General features: G+C 35.3%; 1 protein-coding gene across 1 annotated transcript in view; it reads left to right on the top strand.

The window, feature by feature from the left end:
- LOC110456452 (multidrug resistance-associated protein 1-like) overlaps positions 1-26,873 on the top strand; it is a 31,695-nt gene that overhangs the window by 1,585 nt on the left and 3,237 nt on the right. Inside the window, exons 2-26 of the mRNA XM_021507227.1 lie at positions 3,736-3,912; positions 4,785-4,910; positions 7,819-7,947; positions 8,489-8,599; positions 8,744-8,805; positions 9,412-9,546; positions 10,086-10,322; positions 10,729-10,918; positions 12,255-12,575; positions 12,839-12,976; positions 13,401-13,547; positions 13,810-13,894; positions 16,091-16,157; positions 16,788-16,914; positions 17,159-17,335; positions 18,004-18,171; positions 18,756-18,948; positions 20,506-20,578; positions 20,815-21,007; positions 21,310-21,547; positions 22,250-22,560; positions 23,281-23,480; positions 24,872-25,004; positions 25,314-25,415; positions 26,102-26,248. Coding sequence (XP_021362902.1) covers positions 3,736-3,912; positions 4,785-4,910; positions 7,819-7,947; positions 8,489-8,599; positions 8,744-8,805; positions 9,412-9,546; positions 10,086-10,322; positions 10,729-10,918; positions 12,255-12,575; positions 12,839-12,976; positions 13,401-13,547; positions 13,810-13,894; positions 16,091-16,157; positions 16,788-16,914; positions 17,159-17,335; positions 18,004-18,171; positions 18,756-18,948; positions 20,506-20,578; positions 20,815-21,007; positions 21,310-21,547; positions 22,250-22,560; positions 23,281-23,480; positions 24,872-25,004; positions 25,314-25,415; positions 26,102-26,248 — 3,987 coding nt within the window. The remainder of the gene's footprint in view (positions 1-3,735; positions 3,913-4,784; positions 4,911-7,818; positions 7,948-8,488; positions 8,600-8,743; positions 8,806-9,411; positions 9,547-10,085; positions 10,323-10,728; positions 10,919-12,254; positions 12,576-12,838; positions 12,977-13,400; positions 13,548-13,809; positions 13,895-16,090; positions 16,158-16,787; positions 16,915-17,158; positions 17,336-18,003; positions 18,172-18,755; positions 18,949-20,505; positions 20,579-20,814; positions 21,008-21,309; positions 21,548-22,249; positions 22,561-23,280; positions 23,481-24,871; positions 25,005-25,313; positions 25,416-26,101; positions 26,249-26,873) is intronic.

A 26,873-nucleotide genomic window follows, 5' to 3' on the forward strand; every position in this document is an offset into this window, starting at 1 on the left:
ACCTGAGGCTAGTTACCTGAATCAAAAACTGATGATGTTTATAAGGTAAAAATGTCTATGTATCATATACGTACGGTATAAGGATTTTTAAACAATTTCTTCATTTGAAAGTTTCATTATTTTTGTAGTAATGGTGGTGCTGATATGACATTATATGACATTTGCTGAATTTGTTTGAAACATAAACATGAAAACTGTTATTTAGTTTCTAGTTTTACAAAAATAATTCCATTTCTTATTTATTAACATTGAACAAACACAAAACGCATGGTGTATTGCTTAATTGTATTGAAAATCACCAACTAAAGTGAGGAGGGGTTCTTTTCTTTTCGAGTTTGAACATCACATATAATTTCAAGTTATAGCAATGAGTGGAGGTTGGGAACCTGTTTCTTTCCAGAAAATATGTTGTGAAATCTGTTTTTGCTTGAGTTTGGGGTATACAGTACTTATAAGTAACAATTAACTGAGTCAGCATACTTGCCAACTCCGCCCCTGCAGGTAGGGTTCGAGAAAAGAATACACCTGCTGTTACCAACTGCATTTATTGTAAGAGTAATGCGGACCCCGCTGCAGAATTGGGGATTTGCTTTGATGTCCTCGATTTGGGGACACAAAAGTGACCAAAATAAATCTGCTGCACCCATTGCAGTATTTTGGATCTTTTGATTTCTTTCTACTTCTAACTATCTTTTGTTTCCTAGCGCCTTGATTGGCAATACCCAACTTTTGGCTTTAATGTTGAGCGTTCGCCCAGGTGAGGAAGGCAATGGGTTTTGTCTCGAGGCTAGGACATACCAAAGTCCTTAAAAATGGTAGTTGAATTTTTGCCTACTTAACGTTCAGCATTTGGGTAATGGCAACAACTGGTTAACCTGTTGTCAGTATAATGTGACCAGTCTTTAAAATTTGACATAGTATTTTAGTCAGATAGCAATTACCTATACCATACCGTGTTTTTACCTTACCGGGTACATGAGAGTTATATCCACAAATATGATGTAATATTTATCTAATAAATTGATCCATTTCCATATGCCCTTATTCTACCCGGTACATCTAACTCAGAATCTAAAGTCATGTTGTAAAAATTTAACCTTTAGACATTGAGATATAGAGTATGTGGTATGTATATGTTATAATTAACAGGTATGAAGTAGGAATACAAGTGATTTGTCAGCAATTTCCTCCCAAGAACATCACAGAAGATTACATTTCAGATACACACTCTGACTCTTAAAAGTAACATCATTGAGCTGGCTTTTACATCATGCTTGTAATTGTGATTTAAATCCAGTAATATAGAATGGTTTGATCTCTGTTAACACTGTTCCTCCGCGTATCATATACGTCCCTCTCATATACCCGAATCGTTCTCCGATGTTAGATAACGGGACACATCTGAATGCTTGTTGATGGACCTCTCAGGATGTTTTGAACTATATTATATAATTTTCCAATTTACAGAGAGAAAACAAATCTTGGCCAAAATAGGTTAATCCTTCAAATCCTGAATTTAATAATCTCCATGGTTAGACCAACCACAAGTGCTATTGATTGTGTTTGTAATGTCAAGACCACATGTAAGGATACATTGAAAAAAACATATTATATATGTTATATGTACATGTGTAACATTTGGATGACTAGTATGATACGTACGCTATACTATGTTTACTAAAAACAACCTTAGTAGCTCACCTTTTGGTTTTATGCAGGTATATGGCCGATAAATTATCCATTTAGATTTCATGTTCATCTTGCCAACCTATATATGTTATACTGAAAAACTCTTATAAATAATGAAAACTATATTACATTACCAATTTAAAATCCATATGTGAAAAATGTGAACCTGAAAATTGAGTGCCTAATTTTTGTTACCAGAAGACAATTGTGGTCTGTTGGAGTTAACACTAGTCACAGATGTTTTTATATTCACTGCCGGTTTGTTTATATTTACTGCCTAGGATCATGATTTAGAAATCAAAGCTGAGTAATTTAATTAACCAGTTCATTTAAAGATTGAATCCTGTTTTGTTGAGGTTTATGTGGTATAAACCTCAATGGGTCTTGAGACAAATTTTATGAACTGAGAAGCAGTTCATTTTGAATTTGTCTCAAGACCCATTGAGGTTTATACCACATAAACCTCAACAAAATGGGATTCTATCCTTATATTTACATTCAGAGTGATATTGATACTTGTTCGGATAATTTCTAAAATATCGGTCTTGTGCAAGTCTAACACCATGGAAGGTATCAAAACTTATGACGTCATAACTCACTGTGAGACGTCGTCCTGGTAAGATGAATAAGCAAATTAAGATGAAAATTATTTTTGAATTCAATTGAATACTTCTGACAAAAAAAATAGATATATAAAACAATCTAAGAATGGAACTACTTCCCGCGCTCCGCGGAATAACAGAGTAATCAGGTTGATAATATGCTGATGTATTCATACGCCAACTGAAATGTTCATTGAAAAATAACCTTTAAAATGTTAAGTAGGTATATTGAGTCCAAGTTCAGTAGAAATGTAAATAAATTTTGTTTCACAGTGACTATATTATAGCAGTGATAACCTCCAACTAGTGTCTGGGAGCTCAGACTGCCCTCACAGACTAGCCAATACATATCCCAGCTGTCTCCACTATCTGTGACATGAACAAATATGTAATATATCAACCTGTTATACACTATAATTTATTGCCCTTGCGAAGCCCTCATGAACCATGATTTATCTGGGAGGAAAACGAACTGTGTTTCCCTACCACAAGGACAATATTTTATTATGTGATATATAGTATAATCCAGTCATATACAATGTTATAGACGAGGTATGGTAACGACCCTTCGATAGTCTGAGTTTCTTATTGATACACATTTAGTACACAGATTGTGGATAAGTGTCCGTAGACACTCACTTTTACACTTTGTTATACCCATGCGACAAAGCTATTGTTTTCCCTCTCCCACATTATTGGTCTATTTATCTGCACAACTTAAACAGTTTTCATCTGTATTTTGTAAAACTCCCCTGATGTAATTACCATTTTCTGAAGTTGCGCACCTGCTTTTACATGTTTGATTCTGTTATTTTGGATAGATGTTTTATTCAACTTAATTAGTACCTAGTAAACAGAGTTTGTTGTATAATGTAAATCAAAGTCAAAAATTGTAATGCCCAAGTTTTCTGGGTACTATATCAAAATCCCACCTTTTCAAAGTGTTCATGTCATGTTCATAAAAATTACATATTGAAGGAGCAGATAAAAGACGTACAATCCCCAGAAGGCAGAATAATGCAATACATAACTTGTTTCTTTTGCTGAAATGTCCATGATTAATTATTGGTGAAGAAAATATCTTATTATATATTAGGTATCTTATGCTAGTACATAACTTATTCTCACTTTACCAAGAGAAGACATTGTCAGATAAACATATGGCTACCCCCGGTATATCAAACTTTTTCATGTGTGAAAATGTTTCTGGTCACCTGCCTGACCACGTGGGTTTTCTCTAGGTACTCCAGTTTCCTCCTACATTATGACCCCATACACTGTAACATCTGGGCCAGCAAGATTGATCAATATATCGTTATAACTCATTTCATAATTATTATAAATAAATAATTTGTTTTTTCAAAAATAACCTGATCGATATACAGTATCTCATTAATTCTAAGTCATTTACAAACAATTTCTCAATTTGCTTTTTATTTTTCAGGATATTAATGAGACTTGGAATAGCAGCTGGCCACAATTCACTGAGTGTTTCCAAAATACGGTGTTGGTGTGGGTGCCATGTGGCTTTGTGTGGCTCGCCCTACCATTCTACTTATGGTACCTCCTGTCTGTCGCAGGGACAACTCTAAAGTGCTCCTGGAAACATAGAATTAAGCTGGTAAACTGTTTTCTCTGTCAAAGTATTTAAAAACAAAACACACAGTAACTGTTAAAGATTTAGTCTAACTTTCCTATCATATATAGTCTGTGTATAACCAAGATTATTATGGCTTTGAAAAATGATTGGCCAAATTATATGGCTATAAATTCAAATGACCTGAAAATCTTAAATGATCATTCTATACAAATTATATGAGTAAGGTAAAAACAAACAGTAATGGGCTGTACGAAATTTAGGGAGCATTTAAACCTTTTTTTGCTCCTCCTTCAATGATCACTGCCATAAAAGGCCAATGTTGAAATAACATCATAATGACCATGTAGTTCTTAGTCCATCAACTTTTCTTTCCTTTAAATCACTTGTATGGCACATTCAAGTATAAAGAGTCATCATATTTTCTGTAGCTTAAAAACTTCATTGTTGAATGTCTACTGATCAATCAGACTCAGATCCATGATATTTATCATTTGACATGCTGGGATACAAGACTATCTACTAGTCTGTTTAAAGATATGACCTTGACCCACTTGAAAGTTCAAAGACTCCTTCTAGAACCCTGAAACATAGAATCATGATTTTTGTAGAGTTAATTGGAAGGGTTTACTACTGAATGACTTAGAACTACTCTCAAAGTCACAGGGTTAAACTATTGTTGTAATTGATTAAGATCCTTAGGCCTTTTAAGGTTTTTTTGGCAGGATATGTCCAAACTGATACAAAATTTCTCACTATTTTTTGACACTAAAAATACTCATCAACACCTGAGGTCAGAAATGCAAAAGTACCATCATATGTCCATGTTCTCTATTTATAATGCAGCAAGATAACCTGTGATCTAACCAAAATCGTTTTATTTTTCATAATTCCAGGCCATAGTGGTTATCCTGATGGCTTTTCTGGCGTATTGGATTGTTGAGGTTGTCAACGACCTCAAACCTGAAGAACAGTACTGGAGAGCCAAACTTGTGGGACCTATCATATATCTCATTACACTTGTGAGTCCAATACAAATATACACTGTATACCATATATAGGGACCTGTCTTATATCTCATTTCACTTGTGAGTACAATACAAATATACACTGAATACCATATATAGGGACCTGTCATATATCTCATTACATTTGTGAGTACAATACAAATATACACTGTATACCATATATAGGGACCTGTCATATATATCATTACACTTGTGAGTCCAATACAAATATACACTGTACACTATATATAGGGACCTATCATATATCTCATTACACTTGTGAGTCCAATACAAATATACACTGTACACTATATATAGGGACCTGTTATATCTCATTACACTTGTGAGTCCAATACAAATATACACTGTACACTATATATAGGGACCTGTTATATCTCATTACACTTGTGAGTCCAATACAAATATACACTATATACCATATATAGGGACCTGTCATATATCTCATTTAACTTGTGAATACAATACAAATATACACTGTTTACCATACATAGGGACCTGTCATATATCTCATTACACTTGTGAATACAATACAAATATACACTGTATACCATATATAGGGACCTGTCTTATATCTCATTACACTTGTGGGTACAATACAAATATACACTGTATACCATATATAGGGACCTGTCTTATATCTCATTCCACTTGTGAGTCCAATACAAATATACACTGTATACCATATATAGGGACCTGTCGTATATCTGATTACACTTGTGAGTACAATACAAATATACACTATATACCATATATAGGGACCTGTCATATATCTCATTACACGTGTGAGTACAATACAAATATACACTGTATACCATATAGAGGGACCTGTCTTATATCTCATTACACTTGTGAGTACAATACAAATATACACTGTTTACCATATATAGGGACCTGACATATATCTCATTACACTTGTGAGTCCAATACAAATATACACTATATACCATATATAGGGACCTGTCATATATCTCATTACACTTGTGAATACAATACAAATATACACTGTATACCATATATAGGGACCTGTCTTATATCTCATTCCACTTGTGAGTCCAATACAAATATACACTGTATACCATATATAGGGACCTGTCGTATATCTCATTACACTTGTGATTACAATACAATTATACACTGTATACCATATATAGGGACCTGTCTTATATCTCATTACACTTGTGAGTACAATACAAATATATACTGTATACCATATATAGGGACTAGTCATATATTTCATTACACTTGTGAGTCCAATACAAATATACACTGTATACCATAGATAGGGACCTGTCATATATCTCATTTAACTTGTGAATACAATACAAATATATACTGTATACCATATATAGGGACTAGGCATATATTTCATTACACTTGTGAGTACAATACAAAAATACACTGTATACCATATAAAGGGACCTGTCGTATATCTCATTTCACTTGTGAGTACAATACAAATATACCCTGTATACCATATATAGGGACCTGCCGTATATCTCATTACACTTGTGAGTACAATACAAATATACACTGTATACCATATATAGGGACCTGTCTTAGGAATTCAAGTCATTACACAACATACAGATGAACAATCTGGTGAGCCTGTGAGTACCTTATTGTGCATGTAGAGGGGTGAAATCCAACTACCCAGTGAAGGCTGCTACCCTTGTTAGTGGGGTATACACAGGCATTACCAAATATATGTGAAATGTATTCACTCGTGTAATCAAAGACGTCAGATGAGCACAAATGTGTGGTTTTGTATTTACCTTCTATGGTTCTTCATTTGCATATCATATTTTCTGTAAATCATTACTCACTTTTTAATGTTAAGTTAGCTCCGGGAAAACTTGATATGCAGAACAATAGCAGAATAGTACAATATCGACAGAGTGATGATGTTACACCACCGCCAGAAAGTGTTACTGCATTGGGAATTTGGTTTTTTTCTGGGTTGTCGACTCAAGCTTATATATATAAAAAAAAAAACCCCACTTCTGCCTATGTGTATTTAGATGGTGAGGCATATTTTAGTTATACAGTGTATTTAGATGGTGAGTGATTTTCTTATACAGTGAATTAAGATGGGGAGTGATTTTCTGTTACAGTGTAGTAAAATTGGGAGTGGTTTTCTATTACAGTGTATTTAGATGGGGAGTGATTTTCTGTTACAGTGTATTTAGATGGTGAGTGATTTTCTGTTACAGTGTATTATGATGGGGAGTGATTTTCTGTTACAGTGTATTTAGTTGGGGAGTGATTTTCTGTTACAGTGTATTTAGATGGGGAGTGATTTTCTGTAACAGTGTATTTAGATGAGGAGTAATTTTATGTAACAGTGTATTAAGATGGGGAATGATTTTCTGTTTCAGTGTATTAGATGGGGAGAGATTTTCTGTTTCAGTGTTTATAGATAAGGAATGATTTTCTGTTACAGTATATTAAGATTGGGAATGATTTTCTGTTTCAGTGTATTTAGATGGGGAGTGATTTTCTGTTATAGTGTATTAAGATGGGGAGTGATTTTCTGTTACAGTGTATTAAGATGGGGAGTGATTTTCTGTTACAGTGTATTAAGATGGGGAGTGATTTTCTGTTACAGTGTATTAAGATGGGAAGTGATTTTCTGTTACAGTGTTTTAAGATGGGGAGTGATGTTCTGTTACAGTGTATTTAGATGAGGAGTGATTTTCTGTTACAGTGTATTAAGATGGGGAGTGATTTTCTGTTACAGTGTATTTAGATGGGGAGTGATTTTCTGGTTCAGTGTATTAAGATGGGGAGAGATTTTCTGTTACAGTGTATTAAGATGGGGAGTGATTTTCTGTTACAGTGTATTAAGATGGGGAGAGATTTTCTGTTACAGTGTATTTAGATGGGGAGTGATTTTCTGTTTCAGTGTGTCGTGTTCCTGCTGATGTGCCTGGAGAGATGGAAGGCACTGGTCACTTCAGGAGTGCTGTTTGTATACTGGGTTCTGGTCGCTTTTACCCTAATTATTCCGCTTTACTCCATGATCATTCAAAAGGTAAGTAAAAGATGTAAATGTATTAAAAATCTTAATTACTAGTCCAACACTTGTACTAATACTCCATCTCTTAGTCAGTCCATCAGCAAGTCACTTTTCCTGGGCATATAGCACAAACAGTCTGTCACCTACAATTGCAATATTTTGTATATGGGTACGTCTTTGGATGGCAATGTGTCCAAATATATAGAGTTATGGCCATTTGTTCACTGTGTCACTTTGTCACAAACATTTTCATATACTTTGTCATATACTCATAATCACCAGATTTGTATGTGAGTGCTTCTGAGCTGACAGACTGTCATGCATTGAAATATGGGTCTTGTGCACCAATTCATTCATAGTTATAGCCCTTTGTTTATTTCTAACATGAAGTTTGTCTGGAGGTGGAAAACATTGTATAACTTGCAGTGCTTTAACCTGTTTTACTTGTACAGAATATAATATCTACTTAGGTGACTAGTGTGGCTAGCTGTGTTTCAGTTAGAGTGACTAGCTAGTATCTATAAGTTAACTCTGACTTTTGTTTTTGTTATTTTAGGCCTACAAAGATCATTTAAATGGATTTGTCATCTTCATGGTTTCCACTGGACTTGTTCTAATACAAGTGTTAGTTCATTGCGTGGCAGAGGAATTACCCCACACTGACAAGGTAAGTATCGAACACCACACTGTGGAAGGTTAGTGCCAAATATTCATTTGTCATTTCTAACCGAGTGCCAATCAGGCATTAGTATTTTTCATCTTTTGCCAAACAGTGTTTTATAATCTATGTTATTCTCTTCCTTTTTTCCAGCTCATTTCTCCAGAAATTAAAGCATCTTTTCTGTCGAGGATGTCCTTTACATGGCTAGACGGGTAAGAGTTAAGATGAGTTGTCAAAGAGTTATCATCAGTTACTTTCCGTCATATGTACATTTTAACACCTATGCCTAAAGAGATTACTATGACAACTAAGATGTTATAGTCTAAATAATTTATTATTATTACAAAACAATGATTTTGATCATATTGGATAACATTGAACACTGACCAAAGAACATTGTAAATCATTCGACCTGCTCCACGTCTTTGTCATCTTCAGTGACAGTAGTCTAGTTCTGGATGCTCAAGATATAAGAAGGAATGGTCATCTTTTTATCTTTAACCCTCCAAATGTTTTGAGCTGGACTAAAGTGACAGTGTCTTCATCATCATCATCATCATCATCATCATGTGGAGCAGGTGGCATTTTTACAATGGGTCACTGACCAGTGTTAGGAACAATGTCAATTATATCTCTATTTAGAAATAAAGAAAATGTTAAAAAGAAAATACATGTATAATGTAATTTTCTAGCTTGCCTATAGACTTAAAGTTATACAATTTTCCAGACATTCTTTATGTCTTAACTCACTTACTGCAGACTGGAGACTTTAAGAAAATATTTATTATAATTTACTGACAAAAATATTTCTGTTCTAGGCTAATGGTGACAGGGTACAGAAAGACTCTCACAGAGGAAGATGTTTTTAACCTGGGTCCTTCAGAGCTGTCACAGAACGTTGTACCAAGATTTGAGAGAAACTGGCAAAGGGAGTCTGCCAAACAGAAAATTAAGTAAGAATACTGTTATTTGATATACTTTCTTTGTGTTTTATAAAAATGCCATTTCATCGATTCATAACACAAATAATTTTGGAGGTCAAATGTCAAAATCTGTGAGTCTAAGTACTTGAAAAATTACGTTTTTAAAGCATCTTGCAGACATTGATGGCAATCTTAGATTTACCTATTGACAAAAAGTAGTGATTGAGGGTATTAGTTTAAATTACAGGGAAATTGGGTGTTAGTTTGAATACTTTTGTTGATGAAAACAAAAGATTAAGACACGTGAAACTTCATGTTTCACTACATATATTGCATGATAATTAAGATGTTTAACATTAATCATGCTATTTTAAATAACAGACAAAATAATCCATTTCTAGTCATGATGTGGTTTTCTCAAATCTAGAGCAATTTTATATGATTTTTAATTCATTCTACTGACATCTGTTGTAAATATCAATAATGTTTTTGTCTGACGGCGTAAATCTCACATTAGTTAATGATACTGCATCAACTTAGTTAAATTTTGTAATCAATTTCCTTTCTAGAGCTCAAACCTCAAGAATTACAGAAATACCTGCAAGTTCTTTTGAGAATTCCACTGAGAGAACACCATTGTTGGCGAGCAGTCCCCCAGACTCGAAAAAGGACTCACCCAAAAAACTGGTGGGAAAACCTAGCCTGACTAAAGTGCTTTTTAAGACGTTTGGATTGGAGCTATTGAATGCCCATATATTCAAATTATTTTATGATGCATTAAATTTTGCGAATCCTTTTCTTTTACGGTAAGTTTGTAGGTTGATATATGAAGCAGCTTTAAAATAGACTTGTTAAAATAATAGTTTACTAAATAAATCATTGTTTCCTATCCTAATGTATTGTTAAATCCACATTAGTATTACTCTTTCTGTAAGCAATGATACTTAACAGTGTGTCAGTAAAGGTATACTTAGTCCTGTAAAACTGTACCTAGTGTTTAGTTTTATAAGTTCATACTTGGTACCTGTAAGTTGAAATATTTTGGATGTATAGTTTCATTTAAGTTCATTTAACACATAACAACTGCCCATATAACCAATACTGTGTTACATATTTCCTGGTACATTTCTAATTTATGTTTTAAAAATCAAAAACGTGACTAAGGAATTTTTAATTCTGAAACTATGATGTATGTTTATTCTTTCCCTGCAGCTTTCTGATAGATTTCACTGTGCCTGGCCCAGACGGTGTTTATCAGCAGTCCTGGAGGGGTTATGTCCTGACTGCGGGATTCTTCCTCACCACCATCATGCAGTCCTTCCTGTTTCACCAGGTATTCCACATGAGTACCACCCTTGGCTTGAGAGTCCGCGCAGTAATTATATCCGCAGTCTACAAGAAGGTGAGCCAGTTTGTTAAATGTACAACACTTAAATCAAAATACCATCTAGAAAAGAATTTGTTGTCGGCCTGGGGTTACTGCTGTTCAATCGCATGCTGATTGTATGTAGAGACTGACAGGTACCAAAGACTGATTTTTACACGAAAAGATAAGCACATTTACAACTGGCCGGGCAGTCTTTATTGAAGTTTTTAAGCCCAAAAAATTGTTCTACTTTGTAAGATGTTTCCCGTTGACGTGCAAGATGATCGGAGATGTATATGCACGTGACAAATTATCCAAAAGTCGGGGTGGGGGGTGGGGGGTGATCGTTGAAAGCCCTGGACCCTCATCAGGACCCGATGAAAAATATGATATTCATGGCAGGGCAGCAATTTGGAAGTTTATATTTGTGCAGTGCTGAGTCTTTATTGCGTATCATGTAAATTGACATCATCTCAGCCGATACCAGCCATCTTTTTCAAACAGCATTAATCAGTATCTTCAAGTTACCGAAAATTAACTATCACAGCTAAGAAAAGCCATTTATTTCAATGTTTATCTTTGTTACACACACACATTAATAATTTGGAGCTGTTCGTATCAATACGACTTGTGTAACATAAACATACAAAAGTTTACATTTAAACACTTAGATTATTTGTAAATTAGTAAAATGTTTAAAGGTGACGAATCTGCCTGCACCTTTGAGCAAAACCACGGAAGGCCTGATGACGTCACGTGACGTCATTCATGCGTGTTAACAACAATGTTTATTTATAGGCATTTCAGTCAAATCTTCTTCTGTATTGGTGCTCGTCGGCATTTTGATACATGTGTTTTTGGACGAATAATTAACCGAAACCCTTACTAATGTGACGAATTTGCCTGCACTAACGTTAGTATTTGAGGTATAGGTATAATTACCTTAACTTTATGATGCACTTATAATTCTGTTATGAGCTTGGACTTACTACGGCCATAACTTAGACCCAGCTCAGATCATCCTGATGAAAAACACATTTGATCTCTCTTACATCTTTACCTGGAGGTATTTAGCTGATTACCATATGTGATGTAATCATTGTATTGTGTCAGTGCTAGTAACATGTTTACCTGGAGGTATTTAGCTGATTACCATATGTGATGTACTCATTGTGTTGTGTCAGCGTTAGGACTGTATGGTATATGTATTATTGATTTGATTATGCAATTAGAATATAAATCTGTTATATACCTGGTAACATTTGATTTGAAATAGCCATACCTTAAACCCACAGTACAGGTTTCTATTTCAGGTTGAGATTCTCTACCACAAATGGGTATGTTACTTTACATCATATTTCTTCTCTAACAGGCACTATCAATGAGCAGTGCATCCAGAAAGGAATCAACGACTGGTGAAATAGTGAATCTCATGTCTGTTGACACTGAACGCATAGTTTCAACACTGCAGTATCTGTGGGGCATCTGGTCCTCACCCCTTCAGATGGCTGTGGCACTCTACTTCCTATATGGGACCATGGGCCCTTCCATGTTTGCTGGATTTGGATCACTTATACTCATGTTCCCTCTCAATGGCTACCTCATGTACAAATTGCAAAAGTTACAGGAGCAACAAATGAAGCAGAAGGACATTAGGATCAAAGTCATTAACGAGGTTCTTAATGGAATAAAGGTGAGCCAAGGTCACAACAGCCAATTGCAAGGTCACAACAAAGGTCAAGGATTGGATAAAACAGAACTAAGGTCACAACAGAAGTTACAAATTGATTGAAACTGAGTCAAAATGACTGCAGATGACAAACATGAAAAAAAAATGAGCCAAGGTCACTGAAGAGGGCAACAATTAAATAAAAGTAAACTTTAAGGTCACAACAGAGGTCTACAACGATATTTTAAATGTATTGACTGCTTCATAGTAATTTTTTTACTTTATAGATTCTCAAACTCTATGCTTGGGAGATGTCATTTAAGGAAAAGATTGCTGCTGTGAGAAAACTGGAGCTGAAATATATCTGGAAGGCTGGCATATTTGGCTGTGGTTTCATGTTCTCCTGGTACATAGCTCCCTACCTTGTAAGCATTTCATGTGGTTTTTGAGCTACTGAATAACTTCATCTGTATATATAGGACTCGCACAACTAAATTCTTTTGTACCCAGCTAGTATTATCTTTCAGATTGTGTCTAGTCTTAATGTCATTACAAATATTAACACACATACTCAAGTTTTCAAGGACAATACCTCATTGACATTACCTAGCAAAATAAAAACATTGGGTCAATGGTAACTGTTATATTTCTGCATTTTAACCTTATACAATGTACATAAACAACCTATACCATCATAAATGGTCACTAACATCTTTTAAAGAATTCACACTAATGATGGCCCCAGTAACATGTATAATTAGACTAATCTCCTAAAAATGTAAATATTTCACTTAAATCTGAATTAATATTTATGTGGCATTTGATCCAATTTTGACTTGCTTTAATCAGGTGTCCCTGGCAACCTTTGCGACCTTCATCTTTGCATCAGATAATCATTTTCTGGACCCTCAGACAGCGTTTGTGGCCATTTCCCTATTCAACATACTGAGGTTTGCTGTTAACATTGCTCCGGCTGTCATCACAGAAGTGGTCACGGTAAGGACTACCTGATATGGTCGCCAGGTCAACGGATTATCATATTTTTGTGCTTGGAATATCTGTGCATGCTTGCATGTATGTGATCTTTGGTCCACTTTTACAGCTGTAGTGAAAACGTTTTTGTACAAGAAATCAACCTTGTCAAGGTTAAATAGTCAAAAATTACACTTGATATTTTGATACACAAATTAAAGCCATGTTTAAGATTCAAGTATAAATTTCATTGTGTGGATCATGTGATTGAATTTTATAATTCTAGGCCAATGTCTCGATGAAGCGGTTGAGTAAATTTCTGAACAGTGAGGATCTTGATGCAAAGTGTGTATCTCACAGCTCCTTGGAGCGTAAGTATTCCCGTATTTTTGGGACTGATTGAAAAACCAAGATGGCAGTCAGAGGGCCATTTTGAATTTCTGAGAGTTGAGGTTTGTTAGCACTATTTCTCAGAAAGTACTGGAGTGGTATTTCTAAAATTTCACATGTAGTTTGCGCATGGTCCGTCATTACGCATATCAAATTTTATAAGAGCAACATTAATACAATTGCTTTTTAATGGCAAACTACATGTACGCTGAGACATTTCACTTTGTTCTATGTGTACAAGCCATACTGTCTCCAGGTCATAGCCTGACACCTTCAATTATTAAATTTTGTTAGTGAGTACCTCTTGGAAAGGAGTATCAATTAGGTCAGGTCTCATTCTCAACTGTATACAGAATTGTCCTTTGTTCACCATACAGAGTTATTGTCCTTTGTTCACCAAACAGAGTTATTGTCCTTTGTTCACCATACAGAGTTATGGTCCTTTGTTCACCATACGGAGTTATGGACCTTAGTTCACCATACAGAGATATTGTCTTTTGTTCACCATACAGAGATATTGTCCTTTGTTCACCATACAGAGTTATTGTCCTTTGTTCACCATACAGAGTTATTGTCCTTTGTTCACCATACAGAGTTATTGTCCTTTTGTCACCATACAGAGTTATTGTCCTTTGTTCACCATACAGACTTATTGTCCTTTTTTCACCATACAGAGTTATTGTCATTAGTTCACCATACAGAGTTATTGTCCTTTGTTTACCATACAGAGTTATTGTCCTTTGTTCACCATACAGAGTTATTGTCCTTGGTCACCATACAGACTTATTGTCCTTTGTTCACCATACAGACTTATTGTCCTTTTTTCACCATACAGAGTTATTGTCCTTTGTTTACCATACAGAGTTATTGCCCTTTGTTTACCATACAGAGTTATTGTCCTTTGTTTACCATACAGAGTTATTGTCCTTTGTTCACCGTACAGAGTTATTGTCCTTTGTTCACCATACTGAGTTATTGTCCTTTGTTCACCATACAGACTTGTTGTCCTTTTTTCACCATACAGACTTATTGTCCTTTTTTCACCATACAGACTTATTGTCCTTTTTTCACCATACAGAGTTATTGTCATTAGTTCACCATACAGAGTTATTGTCCTTTGTTCTCCATACAGAGTTATTGTCCTTTGTTCACCGTACAGAGTTATTGTCCTTTGTTCACCATACTGAGTTATTGTCCTTTGTTCACCATACAGACTTATTGTCCTTTTTTCACCATACAGAGTTATTGTCATTAGTTCACCATACAGAGTTATTGTCCTTTGTTAACCATACAGAGTTATTGAATGTCATTAGTTCACCATACAGAGTTATTGTCCTTTGTTTACCATACAGAGTTATTGTTCTTTGTTCACCATACAGAGTTATTGTCCTTTGTTTACCATACAGAGTTATTGTCCTTTGTTTACCATACAGAGTTATTGTCCTTTGTTTACCATACAGAGTTATTGTCCTTTGTTTACCATACAGAGTTATTGTTCTTTGTTCACCATACAGAGTTATTGTCCTTGGTCACCACACAGACTTATTGTCCTTTGTTCACCATACAGAGTTACTGTCCTTTGTTCACCATACAGAGTTATTGTCCGTTGTTCACCATACAGAGTTATTGTCCTTTGTTTACCATACAGAGTTATTGTCCTTTGTTCACCATACTGAGTTATTGTCCTTTGTTCACCATACAGACTTGTTGTCCTTTTTTCACCATACAGACTTATTGTCCTTTTTTCACCATACAGACTTATTGTCCTTTTTTCACCATACAGACTTATTGTCCTTTTTTCACCATACAGACTTATTGTCCTTTTTTCACCATACAGAGTTATTGTCCTTTTTTCACCATACAGAGTTATTGTCATTAGTTCACCATACAGAGTTATTGTCCTTTGTTCACCATACAGAGTTATTGTCCTTTGTTCACCATACAGAAGTTTGTTTGTGGATACATTTTGGGATGGCGAAGTGTCGCAGACTTCGGATCTTATCCCCATTTATGCACCTAGCTATGGCCGTTGTTCTATTTAAGCAATGAAGTTTGTTCGTAGGTTTTGAGATTATGGATGACTTGCAGTGCTTTGATTGCCTTGTTAGGATTATAAGAAATTATCTGAGATATTTTTAAATATGTATCATATGTTCCTATAATTTATGTAAATCCAGGTGATGCAGTGGTGATCAGGGATGGAGAATTTTTGTGGGATGAAGAGGTTGGAACTACATTATCAGAGTAGGTTAACCACAGGCCTATAGGTTTCTTATAAGACTGATGACAAATTAATATAAATACAATGTACCGGGTACATTACCACTTTGTACTGCACTTATTAATGATATTTCATAGATTTAGGGGTTGAGACCATGAAGATAAAGATACATATACACTTTGAGTAAATCTCGGAAGATACTTTTAAATTAGTATTTTTCCATCCTTAAAAGGAGTAGTGAGTTTCAAAACTGTATGTATCAAATGAAATTGTTACACTTCAAATGCTATTTATTTCCAATATTTAGTACATTTACATGGTAATAGTAGTATCTTCCTGTTAATTCATTCAATAATATTTTTCTTTCAATTCCTGCAGTTGGTTTTGAAATCAATTAAACATATTTAAATTGTTTAAGAAAAGTCTCTTCCTCATATCCATTGGTATTTACTGACATTTATATTTCTCATATATATAACTTCGTACGGTTTCTAAAATCTTCTATTAAATCTGGATGATTCTTGTTAACACAGTCAATTGAGCTACATATTGAATTGTCAAAAGAAGGTGACTTAGATCAGTTGTCTGCTTTATGGCTGAAAAAAATACTTTAGATAGATAGATCATATGTACCTGTTAAAATCTATATTCAGTATCAATGTACGAGTCCCAGAGGGAGGCCTGGTGGCTGTCGTTGGACAGGTTGGAGCAGGGAAGTCCTCTTTGATATCAGCCATTTTAGGGGAGATGACGAAAGTGAAAGGTCAGGTCAATGTCAAGGTCAGTAATAATATATAAAGTCACTCTATATTCTGTAGTACTCTAAGGTGATTGACCGTGTTTTGTTTTAAATCTGACTGTAAGAGATACTTTAAAGATGGTGTTTTTTTTTTAATGTTTTAAAAGTGCTTTTGAATACTGTAACTATGGAGATCTGTATTTGATAAATTGTTGGTGTATCAATTGAATCATTTGAAGTTGACTATCCAAACAGCCTGATTATGATTATTTGAATTCTATACAGGGATCACTATCGTACATACCACAACAAGCATGGATCCAGAATGCAACACTTCAGGACAACATCCTGTTCGGTGAGAAACTACAACAGCAGCGTTACGACGAGATTTTGGATTCCTGTGCGCTCGTCTCTGATATGGACATGCTGCCAGCTGGAGACCAGACAGAAATCGGTGAAAAGGTCAGGGATATGAGGAAGACTGTCAAGTCCTTTTGTCTTTTACTTATATCAAATACACATGTAGAGTATACATGTATCTGTGGATAATGGGTTCAAATTCTTAGTACAAAGTTTTATTTGTTTTTGGCATAAGAAGTCTTTATTTGGTATATTTGAAATTGTAAATAAAACCTCATAAGATATCATTTAAATGTTGACAAGGAAAAGTTTTGACACACGTGTTTAGGTAAGGCATGTGTCTAGTTTCAGATTGACCTCACACTGAAAAAAAGATGGCTAGAGTTCTGTGACTGTCATATTAATAGTTTATCACTTGCAAAAGGTCTTAATAAAACATAGGAGAGAGAATTGCAAGATGAACTGACATTTGCAAAAAAAAGAATCAATTTTAATAGGTACCTAGTATGTATGAAATATTACAATCATAGAAGATAATGTGAGTAAGATTAAATTTAAAGTTTGAAGGAATACAAAAGATAGCTGTTGCGTATTACCCTCTTTGATTCAACATTCAATCAAACAAACAAATTTATATGAAAATGGTTTGTACCAACCAAAAAAAAGTATATATATGATATATATTAAAAAAACATCATTGTTCAAAATAATTATATAGATAAAATATAAGAAGTCAGAGTAAATCAAATAAAGATTTCATTTCATTTCAGGGTATCAATCTGAGTGGAGGTCAGAAACAAAGGGTCAGTTTGGCTCGAGCAGTGCACTTTAACTCGGACATCTATCTACTGGACGACCCTCTCAGTGCTGTTGACTCCCATGTAGGCAAGCATATCTTTGATCGGGTCATAGGTCGTAAAGGACTGTTAAAGGACAAGGTATGTACATTTGTGACCTATATCTAGATGTTTCAGGGATACAAGGTACTGTATACCATGAAACATCAGTGGATAATTACATCTTTATCCTTTCATATTTACAAATAATTGTTTTGATGCTTGTAGATTTCATTCATTGAAGTTTTACACTATAATTCACTGTTCTGATATTTACAGTACTGTTGTAACCATGGAAACCTCACTTAAAAGTGCTTTTGTTAGGTTTGTTTGTGTTTTAAGCCCTATTAACAGCTATGGTCATTTAAGGACGTACCAGGTTTTGGGGGTGGAGGAAAGCCGGAGTTCCCGGAGAAAAAACACAGACTTAAGGCCAGTACCTTGGGACTGCCCCACATAGGCCTCGAACTTGCGACATAGTTTTGGAGGGCTATTGGTAGCAGAATGTCAGATGCCTTAACCACTTGGCCACTGCGGCCCCCAATTAAAAGTGCACAGACAATGTATTGTGTTACACAATATAAGACATACCTAAGGGTTTACATAAATATTAGAAACATTTCTTGACAAACTGGCCAAGAAACCTATGTTTTGACATTTTTTTGAAAATATATTCTGTGTTATAGACCAGAGTGCTGATAACACATGGAGTCCAGTGGCTGCCCCATGTTGACACCATTGTGGTGATGGATAACGGCCGAGTCACAGAGATCGGATCTTATGATGAGTTACTCAGTCACGCAGGGGCATTTGCCAAGTTTCTCCAAACATACTTTGTCCAGAATGAAGAAGATTCTGATGAGGAAGAAGATCCTGAAAGTAAGGGAGACAATTAAGATTATCAAGTTAGCAAAACAATGAAAATTCCTGATCATAGAGCAGCAGAAGATAGTTTTCTTGATCTTCATCAGATCAATTTTGTTGAAAGGTTTTAAAGGCATGTACTGAATCAAGTCAAATCATAGAAAGATGCCAGATAATTAAGAATTATTAATGTTATTAAGGTCAAACTGTTATATGCTCAGGTGTTATGTGTTCAGGTGTTATTAAGGTCAATGTGTTATATGCTCAGGTGTTATTAAGGTCAAACTGTTATAAGCTCAGGTGTTATTAAGGTTAATGTGTTATATGTTCAGGTGTTATTAAGGTCAATGTGTTATATGCTCACGTGTTATTAAGGTCAATGTGTTATATGATCAGGTGTTATTAAGGTTAATGTGTTAAGAGCTCAGGGGTTATTACGGTCAAACTGTTATATGCTCAGGTGTTTTTAAGGTCAAACTGTTATATGCTCAGGTTTTATTAAGGTCAAACTGTTATATGCTCAGGTTTTATTAAGGTCAAACTGTTATATGCTCAGGTTTTATTAAGGTCAAACTGTTATATGCTCAGGTTTTATTAAGGTCAAACTGTTATATGCTCAGGTGTTTTTAAGGTCAAACTGTTATATGCTCAGGTGTTTTTAAGGTCAAACTGTTATATGCTCAGGTGTTATTAAGGTCAAACTGTTATATACTCAGGTGTTATTAAGGTCAAACTATTATATGCTCAGTTGTTATTAAGGTCAAACTGTTATATGCTCAGGTGTTATTAAGGTTAATGTGTTAAGTGCTCAGGAGTTATTACGGTCAAACTGTTATATGCTCAGGTGTTATTAAGGTAAAACTGTTATATGCCCAGGTGTTTTTAAGGTCAAACTGTTATATACTCAGGTGTTATTACGGTCAAACTATTATATGCTCAGTTGTTATTAAGGTCAAACTGTTATATGCTCAGGAGTTATTAAGGTCAAACTGTTATATGCTCAGGCGTTATTAAGGTTAATGTGTTAAGTGCTCAGGTGTTATTATGGTCAAACTGTTATCTGCTCTGGTGTTATTAAGGTCAAACGGTTATATGCTCAGGTGTTATTAAGGTCAAACTGTTATATACTCAGGTGTTATTACGGTCAAACTATTATATGCTCAGTTGTTATTAAGGTCAAACTGTTATCTGCTCAGGTGTTATTAAGGTCAAACTGTTATATACTCAGGTGTTATTAAGGTCAAACTGTTATATGCTCAGGTGTTATTAAGGTTAATGTGTTAAGTGCTCAGGTGTTATTATGGTCAAACTGTTATCTGCTCTGGTGTTATTAAGGTCAAACTGTTATATGCTCAGGTGTTATTAAGGTCAATGTGTTAAGTGCTCAGGTGTTATTAAGGTTAATGTGTTAAGTGTTCAGGTGTATTTAGGTTAAAGTCATGTCTTACTTGTTTTGCCACATTCAACCTACACTTGACAGGGTTAGGTAGCATCATGTCACAGGTACAGTTGTGGGATTGTACAACGTTACACACAATATTGTGCAATTAAGACCTTCCTAATATCTTCCAGTTGCGGCAACCAAAGCAAGGATTTTGCAGAGACTCACTTCAATCAATTCAGAAGAGGGAGGTGAACTTTTAAGGTACCAGTACAACTTGTAATAAAACAATGTTCAAGTCCTGGTGTAGATTGAAAAACTGTTTTGAATTCCTTACCCTATATAACCTTAGAGTGCCTTAAGGTTATGTGTGTATTAATATTGAAAAGTCCATAATAGAAAGACATATCTATGCCTTGTTTTGAAGATTATACGTGTACAAACACAATAAGGGAAATGTAGCTATAGGTGTAAAAAGGTTTAAACGCTTGAACTTGTAGGGCCTCCGAGTCAGAGAGTGGAACAGATGACAAGACACTCAGGAGAAGGAAGTCTAAAGGGCTGGATAGGGGAATGTCTCGAGATGACGGTGAGAAGAAAAAAGGGCTGGATAGGGCTCTGTCTAAGGAAGCAGCAGTGGAGAAAAAGACAGACGACAAACTGATAGAGGAAGAACAGTCAGAAACAGGCAGTGTATGTATTTACTGATGTAAATAAAGTGACATTAGTGGCCATGGATGTACCCTAGTATTTACTGGTGATAACACAAAGAAAGAGGGTAAATGTTTAGCCAAAAAGACTGAAATAAAATTCTGAAAATTGATAGAATTGAAAATGCATTTCTGTGGACCGAAGTTGTGAATTTCTAACATGGTTTCTATTATGAAGTTAATAGTTAATCCCCTAACATGTAGAGATGATATTTGACTGCAGTTTAAACGTTGGTGTCTATATTTGGTGTGTACTATCTTTTGATGAGCTTGTATCTTCCCTAGGTTAAACTTGCTGTGTTTTTTGCCTACGCTCGATCATTGGGCCTACCATATGCAATCGCGCTTGTATTGCTAAGTGCAGGCTTCCAGGCTATGGGCGTTCTCAGCAACATGTGGCTCAGTAATTGGACTGGTGATGCCACCCTCAATAACCGTACCTTAGGACCACCAGACAGCTCTATTTACATGGATAAAAACAAGTATTACCTGGGCATCTATGGAGCACTTGGAGCGGGACAATGTAAGAAAGGATGATATATATATATAGGTCTTTACTTTGTCATAATTTTAGCAAACCAGGCCCAAGGAAATGTTGCATGTCATATTAAGTTCTTCACCAACCATTTCTGCAAGAGAATATATTTCTGAACAGCTTCAGACATTTTGACAAAATTTTATATAGAGCATCTTTGGGTCAATGTATGTTATTTATTATTGCAAGGTGGGGCCTCCCTTGGGTAAGAATTGCAGGTTCTAAACCAGAGATTGTTCTTTTAACACCATTCCTAGTTTAGGGCCCTGCATTGGAGATGTGGGTACGCTGTAGTAATCACAGTGTCTATATTATTAAGTCTGTCTTTCTACCTAGCTGTGCTAACATTCGATATTCAATAAAATTTAATGGAGTTAATTATCTATTTGAATGCAGCAAATTTAACTCTTAAAAGATCAAATTTCAGCATGTCTGTTCACACTTTTGTTTCGAGGGATTAATTCAGAATCTGAACAATTACTGTTTATTTTTTAAATTTGAAATGTTGATATACTGTGATATGAAGATATTCAATAAGGGTTTTTAGTTTTGAAGGTAAAGGTCAACTGTTGCTAAAAATAAACTAAGCTGACCTGTCAGTGTACCTGTTTCTCAATATGGAAGTGGACTGCATTGGATGCCTGTAGCTTAGAGTAACTGTTCTAATTTCAAATGATGATATCATTTCAGCTATCTTTATCACAGTGTTTTCACTTGTGCTGGTATTTAGAACAGTGAAAGCTTCTAAAGTGCTACATGGTCAGATGCTCCACGGCATACTACGATCACCTATGTCCTTCTTTGATACCACACCTATTGGCCGAATTGTCAATCGCTTCTCCCAGGATATGGATATCATTGACCGGGAACTACCAATGACAGTTCAGATGTTCCTTGATTGCTTATTCATGGTGATTGGTTCACTGTTTGTCATATCCTACAGCACACCTTTCTTTATGGTCATCATCCTCCCAGTAGGGTTCCTCTACTTCCTCGTACAGGTAAGTTATCCTAACCTACTGCACACCTTTCTTTATGTTCATCATCCTCCCAGTAGGGTTCCTCTACTTCCTCGTACAGGTAAGTTATCATATCCTACAGCACACCTTTCTTTATGATCATCATCCTCCCAGTAGGGTTCCTCTACTTCCTCATACAGTTATATTGAAGTGTTCATATTGTAGAGAACATGTGTTTATGGAGATCACCTTTTTCGAGTAGGGTTCCTCTACTCCATTGTACAGGTAAGTGATCATGTCATTGTAAAAGAAGTGATTTTTCTCATTGTTCTCATTTATCCTTCAAAATAGTAATTCAGAAATCATGTAACCATTCATAATATTTATAAAAGATAATTTTACTAGGTGCTACTTTTCAAAATTCTCATTGTTCTGGAATCTGAAAGACTGGTTTAAAGAGGAACAGTCCAACCTTTCAAAAACCTTGATAATTGTGATAGATGATTCTATATATAATCTAATCTTTCATAGGAACGCCCAAGGATAGTTAAACCTCATGTATACAAATAGGATCTTAAATGAGTTTTCATTTCATATGAGATTTTATGAAACGAGTCTTAGGAGTTTTTATTTTTGCGAGCCAATGAAAAATGCTCCAGGGTATATTACACTAGTGACATATGTAAAAATATTACACAGGCGAATTTACTGGATAACAGGCCGATTATGTGATAAAAATAAATATCATTATTATATCAACAGAGATTTTACATCCCATCATCACGCCAGCTAAAGAGGGTGGAGTCTAAGACACGTTCACCTATATATAATCACTTCAGTGAAACTCTGGCAGGAGCTAGTGTCATCCGCGCCTACAGCGTCCAGCACAAGTTCATCACTCAGTCAGAGGAGAGGGTCGACTTGAACCAAAAATACTCTTTTGCTAGTTTTTCGTCAAACAGGTAATCAGACAGAAATGTTAACCTTTAAACCAGTACAGATGTAAATAGATAGGCTTATTCAGTAAGAACTTAGCTTTGAGGTCATTATAATCGAAAATGAATGCAGATATATATATACATAAAAACAAATTAAAGGATGTTCAGGAAGGTACCTTTTAATTATATCTTACTTACAACATACATGTATATTATCTGTAATATGAATAATACAAATGCATAGGTGTCAACCTCTGAAATCTCCAGATCTCCCTCATTAAACATTTCCAATGAGGGAGAAAGTGCATGAAATGAGACTAAAACTGCTTTGGTCAATTTATCATTCCCTTTTATGTATCAAAATAACTCCAAAGATCATTCATTTGATTCAGACACACCTGTTGTGATCATTACACACACCCTGGAGTAACTAGGAGATCATTTGGCCACAATATGTAGATTTTGAGTTTGTGTGTGTTTAGACTTGAATGAGGGAGTTTCGAGGGAGATTGGTAAATTTTGGTCAAAATGAGAGAGTTTCGAGGGAGTCTCGAGCTCCCTCCAAAAAGATAAGGGATATAAGCACAAGAGTCCATTACCTGTTCGTAACTATGAACTTTCTAACATCATGTGATAAACCATGGAGATTATTGTATCATGAACAGACAGCATGTTGCATACCACAGAATCACACAGAAATGTTTTTACCAGGATTAGGTCAAAGCAACATGTAAAGGGTCTCTACATGCATATATTATACCTAGGCAGTCTGTCGCATGTATTACTCTCAAAGTAAGATGCTATGTCATGGGAGTGGAGGGGAGAGGGGTGGATATATCTGTGTCGGCCCCACAACAATTTGTTTTATTCGGCAAATTTTCTGTCTAAATCCAACACCACATTGATGAACATGACTTTGAGTGATGCTGTGTAATATGAAACTTTGGCTGTGTATTAATGTTCAAGGTTGCCTTGTTTACAGTGGAAGCACAAATAAATGTACAGCTTATTTACACCAACCTGCTGACCACACTGTATTTTATGAAACTGTGCTGCAGTTATCTTAAATAGATCAAAATAGCATTTCTAAAATGATAATGATACTTTGAGGTTCTTTTATACCTCTTTATCACAACCCTTAAGTTCGAAGGTCGTCTCAAAGTGATTCACAAATTACTATCTGTGGTTATTGGGCCTTTGCAACCAGCCAACACAGTGCTGTGACGTGACTTGACAACTCTTTGGTCATGAGCCCGGCGTCCTACCACTAGACTACCATGCCTCCTGTAGCCCGGTGTCCTACCACTAGACTACTGTGCCTCCTGTAGCCCGGCGTCCTACCACTAGACTACCGTGCCTCCTGCAGCCCGGCGTCCTACCANATTTCTCTGGGTAACAGACTGTTTGTATTACAGGTGGCTTGGTTTCCGATTAGAGTTCCTGGGAAATTTAATCATTGTGGCAGCTGCGCTGTTGACAGTAATTAGTAGAGATGGGAGTGGCATTACAGGTTCCATTGTCGGCCTGTCCGTCACATACGCTTTACAGGTTTGTATGGCGCTTAGTTATCAAAATCTCCATCAGAGATGGAACTTTTTCAGGAGCATTTTTTTTTTTTATTACAGTAAGAAAATTTAGGCATTAAAGGAAACACTAGCAGATCTTTTTGTGAAAAGATTTCGCAACATGTTTTAGAAAAAGAAAGTCAACTTGTTTTCTGATTCTTGTTGTAACTTTTCTGTCATTTAAAACAGTTAAATTAACCTTGATTTCCAAGTAATCAAACAACATTTTGATGTTAAAAGTATTGTGCATGTTAATAATGATGTATAATACATGTGAAAACTTGGTTTACAGATCACAGAGAATTTGAACTGGATGGTGCGTATGTCCAGTGAACTTGAGACCAAAGTGGTCTCCGTCGAGAGAGTCAAAGAGTATGCAGAAATACCACATGAGGTAACAGTCAACTTCCTGTTATTATCATTCTAACTCTTTTATATAATAACTGTCTTAGGAACTATTATTACGTATAGATATTCAAGTGATTCATGTATATTTTGTATGAATAGTGTTCCTTTTTTTTTTTAAACCTTCATCAATAAAAAGCAGTTATTTGTAAGTTCAGATGTTACATCTTTGCAATGGCTACATTTTAAAGACATGATGATGGTGTCTACAGATAATGTAGTCACTTTATATATAGTGCTGTCATACTGAAATGTCAAAACTAGGATAAATGATATGTATGATACTTGACCCAGTCACATTTATAATTATTCTTACAAGAAACTAACTATAAACATCATGGTATGATCACTGGCTATATATGTATATCTTTGATTCTTTATACAGTATGTGTGATGATGCTTTCATGTCATTTCCTACTTCATCTTTACCACTATACTTGTAAAAAATGCCAGGCATTTAATAGATTGATTATTCTCTGCATAATGACTGAGTGGAACAAATGATATTTTCTGATTAACTGAGTGAGAGTAATATTTCTATTGTAAATTGTTTGTCTGGATGTGCTAGCAGCTTTACTTCCTTGACAAACCGGTCTGCGTTCAGCCAAGGAACTGGTGATATTTATAGTTACTTGACAATTGGTTAGAGTTTCTTTATATAATTATATTCCATAGGATAAATTGGTGTACAAGAGTCATCGTCCACCTTCCCTCTGGCCAGAGAACGGAGAGGTCAAGTTTAAGAACTACTCCACCCGCTACAGGACAGGACTCGATCTTGTCCTCAAGAACATTGATGTCACAATCCAACCTGGTGAAAAGGTAGGAAGTTTTGATCAATTACAGAATTGTGTTTTTCCTGTACAGGATTCCTCTATCAACCATTTTTATTTGACAGATAGCATGTGTAAAGAAATTATTCTACGATGTAACAGGAACAATAAAATATAGCATTATAAACAGCTTCCGACAAGAGAGGTGCAAATAAGAATGAAAAAGAAATATTACAAATGCTGAAAACCATGGTATTCATCTAGTATTGAAGCGATTGGGAGTAAAAGAATTATCCCTTACGGTATGCAAGAATCTCAACCCTCCAGGAGAGTTTCTTGAATGTCTAGCTCTCGACTTTTAGGAAATCTCAGGTTAGAAAATTAAGAATATCAGTCCAGGGTTGAGATTTCTACATTATACAATTAGGGTAGAAGAAGATTTTATTACCAGGTAGTCATCTCAAAGCTCAACTTCGACGTGCCTTTCAACAAAGTCCAAATTATGCTGAAATGAGTGACAAGCCACCTGCAATAGAGATGTTATTTGTATTGATTGACAGATATGATGTTCCATATATTACTAGGATGAAGTAAAGTGTTCCTGTACCAGACACACTACATATACATGTGAATTGAAAACACTTGAATCTATTTCTGGCTGTTGTTTTATCAGC

The sequence above is a fragment of the Mizuhopecten yessoensis genome, unplaced genomic scaffold (assembly GCF_002113885.1).
Source record: "Mizuhopecten yessoensis strain PY_sf001 unplaced genomic scaffold, ASM211388v2 scaffold8745, whole genome shotgun sequence".
NCBI classification, from domain to species: domain Eukaryota; kingdom Metazoa; phylum Mollusca; class Bivalvia; order Pectinida; family Pectinidae; genus Mizuhopecten; species Mizuhopecten yessoensis.